This window comes from Clupea harengus, chromosome 12, assembly GCF_900700415.2.
Source record: "Clupea harengus chromosome 12, Ch_v2.0.2, whole genome shotgun sequence".
In the NCBI taxonomy this organism is placed as follows: Eukaryota; Metazoa; Chordata; class Actinopteri; order Clupeiformes; family Clupeidae; genus Clupea; species Clupea harengus.
This window is the reverse complement of record NC_045163.1, coordinates 22521098-22528597: the sequence shown is the minus strand read 5'-3', so window position 1 is coordinate 22528597 and position 7500 is coordinate 22521098. Positions and strand designations below refer to the sequence as shown.

The 7500-nt window shown below is 49.7% G+C and overlaps 1 protein-coding gene across 1 annotated transcript in view; it reads right to left on the bottom strand.

The window, feature by feature from the left end:
- dcc (DCC netrin 1 receptor) overlaps window positions 1-7500 on the bottom strand; it is a 155037-nt gene that overhangs the window by 31684 nt on the left and 115853 nt on the right. The window contains exon 20 of the mRNA XM_031577481.2: window positions 5712-5744. Within this exon, the coding sequence (XP_031433341.2) occupies window positions 5712-5744 (33 nt within the window). The remainder of the gene's footprint in view (window positions 1-5711; window positions 5745-7500) is intronic.

Sequence of the window (7500 nt, the reverse complement as noted above, 5' to 3'; positions counted from 1 at the left end):
AGCGAGAGAGAGAGAGAGAGCGAGCGAGAGAGAGAGAGAGAGAGAGAGGCAGGGAGGTGGTGACAATGACGGATGACCGCTGAAAGAGAGAGGGAGATAGCGGGGAGACTGACTGCGTCTCACAGGTCTCCTACTCCAGGCTCCAGGCTCCAGCCCACTCAACACTCATCCGGCGCACTCATCCATCTCTACCTCTCAATATCTAATAGCTAGCTGGCGGGACAGACAGAGGGAGAAGATATAAACGATCCCTAAGAGTAACGCTCCATGGCTAAGCAGGCACAGCAAGAGCTTCCCCCTCTCTCTCCACATTAACTAACGCTGGATTCCTGGAATTCTGTAGCGGATGAGAGAGATGCTAGCTTACTTGCTTTTGTCGTGAAACACTGTGACTGATTGAGCCATTGACTGGCTTTCTTATGTCTCTCAAGCAGCTATTTTTTGAGTGGATTAAAATCGCAGGTATGGCCCACACTGGAAGAAAAGCCTAGAGACGCAGCACACACACACACACTACACACACACACACACACACACACACACACACACACACACACACACACACACACACACACACACACACACACACACAGAGGGAGCGCTATTGTGCAAAGCACGCAAAGACACCTACGAGGCAAACATCAAAGCACAGTTTGATAAAGGTCGATGATTACAGGTGTGGGAGGGGGGAGATGTGCAGCTTGTCTTCGAGCGGAGAAGAAAAGGCATCAGGGCTCCTTTCCCAGGCAGGCTCTTATGTATTTCTTGTGCACGGCTCTATGCATGAACATGAAAGGGAGTTCCACACGCACGGTTATAATAAGTGAAGCAATTTATTAAAGAATAATTGAAAAGTCAGTATAATTGCAAGAAATAAAAGTGTAGTGCCAGCGGGTGTCTAATGGGTGTACACGATGTCCAAACAAACAAAAACATAAACGAGGCGTAGAGGAGAGGGAGCCTCTTGCACCCCTGCGCCATGGCCCTCTTATGGTGGAGCTCATTAAGCCATCATTTCACACACCTGCGGGCACCTGCCCAGACTCCTGCTACCCAGCTGTGGAAACAGAGAGCACTGATAGCAGGGGGCGGGGCAGACCAGGCTGGGTCGTGACACTCCCCCCTCTTAAGACAGACGACCCACCTTAGTGAGACGTCTGTCACAAGAGTGAACAACCAAAACAAACAACCAAAACCACCACCAATAAAATCTCCCATGTAACCCAATCAAGCCTTAACAGGTAATAACACCTCACCCACCACCAGTCTTTGTACCCCACTACCCTTCATTCCCCCCAAATCTCCATAGCCCAGCACAGCCAGCAATCTCCCGGCACCTGGAAAAAGCACATTTAGGGACAGACTGGACAAGAGACATAGGAGAGACAAAAGACATGAGGAGACGGCCTCACGTTCATGAGCTTTTCATTTTGCCAATTCTAAATGCCGATCTTGTTCCCTCTCTACGGCTTCAAATTTGTATGCTCGTTCTCGCTCTGCAGCTGCAACATTTTGTCGATATATTTGTGACTCTAATAAAGCTTTTTGCTCATCAAATGACAAAAAACCACCCCTTGGTGTCAAAGTCTCTTTCGGAACAACCGAATCAGGTTCTGGGTTTCATGAAATAACATTCATATCGACCAATCGTTCCGAACACGTCGACAGAATCTCCCCTATCAAACAAAACAGGTGCCAGTATACGTTTCGCCTCTCTCATTCAACAAGAAAGTTCAACCCTTAAACTCCACCTCACTCATACACTTGCCTCTGCCTTTGGTTGCTAACGGCCCTCGGAGCACGGTGACACTTACTCACCACACACTTCAAATACTTACACATTGATCTCCTCAAATGACCTGTGTCACAGCTCACCCAACGCAACACCGGATGTGCGACTCATAACTCCGGTTGGTGTTTAAATAACGAAGGCACCAGTTAAACAAAGAGGAGATCAATGAGAGAACACAGCCACAGTGGCTTACTGTGTGTTGCTGTGGCAACGGAATGGGGACAATAAACCCAATTCCCATCCTCACTTTCTAGCACCTGGGCTGATCACCTCAGTAACTTCTGCCCCAGGGGGTGGTCTGACATTTGAGTCGTTTGTGAAAGGGAGCTGCTGGGTCCAGTTCCTCCTCTGGCTTCCCTGGCTGTGGTCTACATCTCTGGCCTGTGCTGCTCTCTGCTGTGAGGGTGGAGGCGAGCCATGGAGGTTCTGTGGAGGCGCCCACCCTCATATCTCACCTCCGCCCAGGGAAAGGGGGGACCAGGAGCAGCAGCACAGCCAAGACACACATGACAAATGGCCACATTAGCAAGGAGGGCCGTCAGATGGAAGAGGGGGGGGGGGGTGTTCCACTTCACCCCCCAAAAGCAGAAGACAGGAGAGTACGGAAAGACCAATCCATCAGTCCAACCCCTCCCCCGTCCGCCTTGGCTTGCTGGGAGCTTGTGGGATTTGATTTCTGTCTTTTTTAAAAGGGGTCGGGGTGGTCACACGGTTCACCATGGTGCTCGACCAGGGCCAAGAATGACCCATGATTTCCCCTCCAGGGTGTCCCGTCTGCTTTCAACAGAAGATTAAGGGAGGGAGAAGAGAGAGAGAGAGAGAGAAGGAGAAAGAGAGAGAGAGAGAGAGAGAGAGAGAGAGAGAGAGAGAGAGAGAGGAGGCAGCAGGCACCAGGCTACACGTTTCCTGTCGTGACCGGTCAGGACCACCAGGCTGGGTTGGGTTAGGTTGAGCCAGGCAGGGAGGGGAGGGGAGGGGAGGGGAGGGGAGGGGAGGGGAGGGGGGAGCCTCAGGAACGTCCGGCAACATCAATCTTGGGACGGGCATTTCACGGCTGCCTCCCCTGGCGCCGTTTGAGGTGATTTATATGTGGTGAGGGCCCAAGGCCCGCGAGGGCTTTCGCTCCACTTAAAGCGCTCATTTAGCTTGTAGTGCACACAGGCCTGCTAGCCCACATGAGGGGGAGACTCTGTATTTATTTAATAGTGTGAATGTGTGTGTAAGGAATGGCTCAGAGTGTGTGAATGTATGTGTGTGTGTGTGTATGTCAGAAAATCAATATGCTTGTGTATTTGAAAAAGAAATATTGTGTGTGTGTGTGTGTGTGTGTATGTCTATGTCAATGTGTACTGTATGTGTACGCTGTGTGTGTTTGTGAGGGAGAGTGAGATGACAGGATGTATATACCAGGGTTCAATAATGTATGTGAAAAGCTGTGATGCTTAGGTGTTATGCTGGCCATGTTAGCTACGCCATGGTTGTGGATCAGTCTCATCAATAGGAAATGCACTGCATCTTGCAGTGGCACAATGCAGCTCTATTCCAGTAAGCTCCTGCTAACCGTGAAGGTAGACAAGGATATGCCGCACTACATTGTGAAAACTCTCGAATAAATAGCCAACACTAATTACTGAAATCTTAGTCTCTCAGTAGTAAACTAGCACATGAATAGCAGCAGAGCCTGGGTTAAAGCATAAAACAAAGAAACAAAACAACACTGTGTTGGAAAAGCATTCAGAATGTTCTAGATGGCCAGTGGAGTGGGCTCGCTGCCATGGCCCCACTGTGCTATCGCCACTGTGCTAACGCCATCTCACTGAAGGATCTGCTAACGCCGCTGTGCTAACGCCATCTCACTGAAGGATCTGCTAACGCCGCTGTGCTAACGCCGCTGTGCTAACGCCATCTCACTGAAGGATCTGCTAACGTCGCTGTGCTAACGCCGCTGTGCTAACGCCCTCTCACTGAAGGATCTGCTAACGCCGCTGTGCTAACGCCATCTCACTGAAGGATCTGCTAACGTCGCTGTGCTAACGCCGCTGTGCTAACACCCTCTCACTGAAGGATCTGCTCCGAGGGCACGCTGATGTTCATGCACAATGACAGATGTTAGGGTCAGAGACAATTCCATGGAGCATCAGACAAATGACTCACTCCCAGAGTGCAGGTGAGCATACGGAAACTAAATAAATGCTTCTAAATATGAATGTATCAGCCATTACTTTCTCATTTACCAGCTGGCTGACATTAAAATGTTTCCAATTATTTAGACGCAATGTTAAAATTCCATTATAAACGTAAAACAAGCTGGCTGACAAATGTGTGCGTCTGCTCAGAGAGTGGTGAATGTACTGGATAGGCTGTACTCACTGAATCAATTGGAGTTAACACCTTCCCCTGTAAAAGGGCACCTCTGTGAAAAAGTTATCCACCCAAGATGTCAATTAAAGGCTTTTGAAGGGGCCCATCCTCTCTGGGCCCGAGTCCTAATTAAACGCGAGCGCCCTAACGAACCTTGTTAATGCGGAGGTGACGACGGGGGAGGGTGTGGGGGACGGGGAGCTGAGGTGACAGCGGAACACTCCCGAAACTCAATGGCCTTCATTAGCTCGGCCCAGCTGATTGAAGCTACAGAATAAAAAGAGCTCCGTTTCCTCCAAGGGCAAAATCATATGCAGCCGAGTGTGGGGTCTTAAAGGGGGAGAGAGGGGGGGGCGTTAGGGGGGGATAACGAGGTTTTATAGTCCATTTGAAACAGAGGGAGAGGAGAGGAATAGGACGGAGAAGATGAAGAAATGGCAGACAGAGACGACAAAGAAGATAAAGAAGAGGAGGATGAAGAAGAAGAGATAGAGGAAAAGGAAGATAAAGACGATGATAGAAAAAGCTGAAAAATAAGCAGAAGCAGTGGGGAAAGTAGAAGAAGAACAAAAAGAGGAGGAAGAAGAAAGAAGAAGACGGAGAGTAGAGACTGGGATTTCCTTTTGAAACATGAAGGCCCACAGAGGAGGCTCAGAGTGAAGTCTGTGGTGGAGGGACTTTAATTGGCTCCCATCCCTCCCTGAGAGCACGAGCCATCCTCCATCCTCTCTCTCACACATCCCTCCCTCCGCCATCCTCCATCCTCTCTCTCTCACACATCCCTCCCTGAGATCCTCCACCCTCTCTCACACACATCCCTCCCTGAGAGCACGAGCCATCCTCCATCCTCCATCCTCTCTCTCACACATCCCTCCCTCCGCCATCCTCCATCCTCTCACACATCCCTCCCTGAGATCTTCCATCCTCTCTCACACACATCCCTCCCTCCGCCATCCTCCATCCTCTCTCTCTCACACATCCCTCCCTGAGATCCTCCATCCTCCATCCTCTCTCACACACATCCCTCCCTCCGCCATCATCTCTCTCACACATCCCTCCCTGAGAGCACGAGCCATCCTCCATCCTCTCACACATCCCTCCCTGAGATCCTCCATCCTCTCTCTCCCAGTGCTCCAACAGCAAGGACGCCAGGACACAAAGATGCCGGGACACAAGGACGCCGGGACACAAGGACGCCGGGACACAAGGACGCCAGGACACAAGGACGACATGGACACAGCCCTACTATTCCACTGTCTACTTCAGACACAGTTAAATAGGTTTATATAATCGTTTATGCAATCCACACTTCCACATCAAACACACAGTCTACCTTTCTTTTCTTCACTTCAAATACTCTCTCTCTGCCTCTCTCTCTGTCTCTCTCTCTCTGCCTCTCTCTCTCTGCCTCTCCATCTCTGCCTCTCTCTCTGTCTTTCTCTTTTTCTATGAGGTAACCAAAGTAGTCGAGCTACAATTAATTACAGGGCAGGAAGAATAATAAATCAATTGATTGATGATAAATCATGCTGCTTTAATAGACTGCGTAATGACTTACCTTGGTCGTTGGCCATTTTGTCTGGGTGTTCGACTGTAAAAGAGAGAGAGAGGGAGGTAGAGAGAGAAGACAGACATCAGTCATGTTAGTTCGCTCAGAAGTCAGTGAATGCGTATGTGTATGTGTATGTGTATGTGTGTGTGTGTCTATGTGTGTGTGAGAGAGAGCGAGAGAGAAAGAGTGTGTGTGTGTAAGAGAGAGAGAGAGAGAAAGAGTGTGTGTGTGTAAGAGAGAGAAAGAGAGAGAGAGAAAGAGTATGTGTGTGTGTGTGTGTGTGTGTGTGTGTGTGTGTGTGTGTGTGTGTGTGTGTGTGCGCGCACATGACATATCCCTTGGGATATCATCCCTCTGGATTTGGTGGCCTGCGTTGACATAAAGTAGGAACAATTGAACGTCAGGATCATTCAAAGAACCTTCTAGACCCGGAGAAACCAAACTCCCACCCCACCTCAGCTCCCCTCTGCCTCTCTACGGGCCAAACCCCCAAACTGCTCCCTGTCTACTCCGGAGCTATCTCAAGTGACAGGCCCCTTCAGAGGGGCAGTGGAGCCAAACTGAAAAGGGACCTCAGTTCTCGGGGGGGGGGGGGGCTACTGACACGTCTCTCCCTTTTTCAACCAGACGCCTAATCTTGAGGAAATACTGCAATTCAGCTCATATAACTGCCACTTCTAGCTCATGCTTCACAATCACCCGTGGTGAAGAGAACAGGAGCGGGGCGAAAGGAGAGCTATTATTCAGTTTTGACTGAGTGGTGTGCATGATGAAGGCCTTGGTTTGGCTGGAAACCACCATCTGAGTTAAGACTGCTCTTTTAGTGCACCTGGTTATTGTTCGAAGTTGGGCTTTTGAGGAGCTTCAGACAGCGGCAGCTTTTGACAATGCTCAGAGCATGAAATGAACCCAAGGCAACACGGCAGAACACAAAGGAGGCAGCCATGACAGAGAACCACAGTAAAATGTGAACAATGAAATGAATGAGTGGGAAAAAGATTCTAGATTGAGCAGACCATTATATGACAGTGTTGAAATAATATAATATATAATACATTATATAATAATATTATTAACAATTGTGCATAATTTGCCAGTTCACATGCGTGTGCTAAATGATTAACAACACAGTCCATGTTTCTGCTGCTGCTATCACCATGCAACACGTGACTATATGTACTATATATCTCTCTGCCGTGCTCTCTCTCTCTCTTTCTCTCTCTTCCTCTCTGTCTCTGTCTCTCTATCACACCCAACCGCAGTGAAGCTGCAGCGGCACTCCGATAATAAATCAGTCTCTTTGTGCCGTGCCACCTGGCAGCCGTTGGCGGCAGCAGCAGCCATTGCTGAGTTGCCAGCCCGGAGACAGCGGCAGGCCCCAGAGGATCCCCCGCGACATTGCCGGGTTCACCGCGACAGATGCTAAACAGCGGCGCTAATGAGGGGCCCGCGTGCACGGCGGGACGGTGGCCGGGGCGTGTTCGGGCTGCGCCGGGCTGCGGGTCACTTGCCGCGACCTGCGCTAATGAAGACGAATGCCGCACGCAGCCCAAATTAAACACCCATAATTCATCTGCGAGATATGGCAGCGCGGAAAGGACTACAGGGCGGCCTTGCAATGACTGTTTGCTCAACAATGACAATAAATAAAGTAAACGATATAATGTGGATACGTGACAACCGGACAGTGAGTGAGGAAGAAGGGGTGAAGGAATGTAGCATTTAAACATTCAAAACAGATGGTGACAGCAGGAGGAGGGAGTCAGGTGTGTGTGTGTGTGTGTGTGTGTGTGGA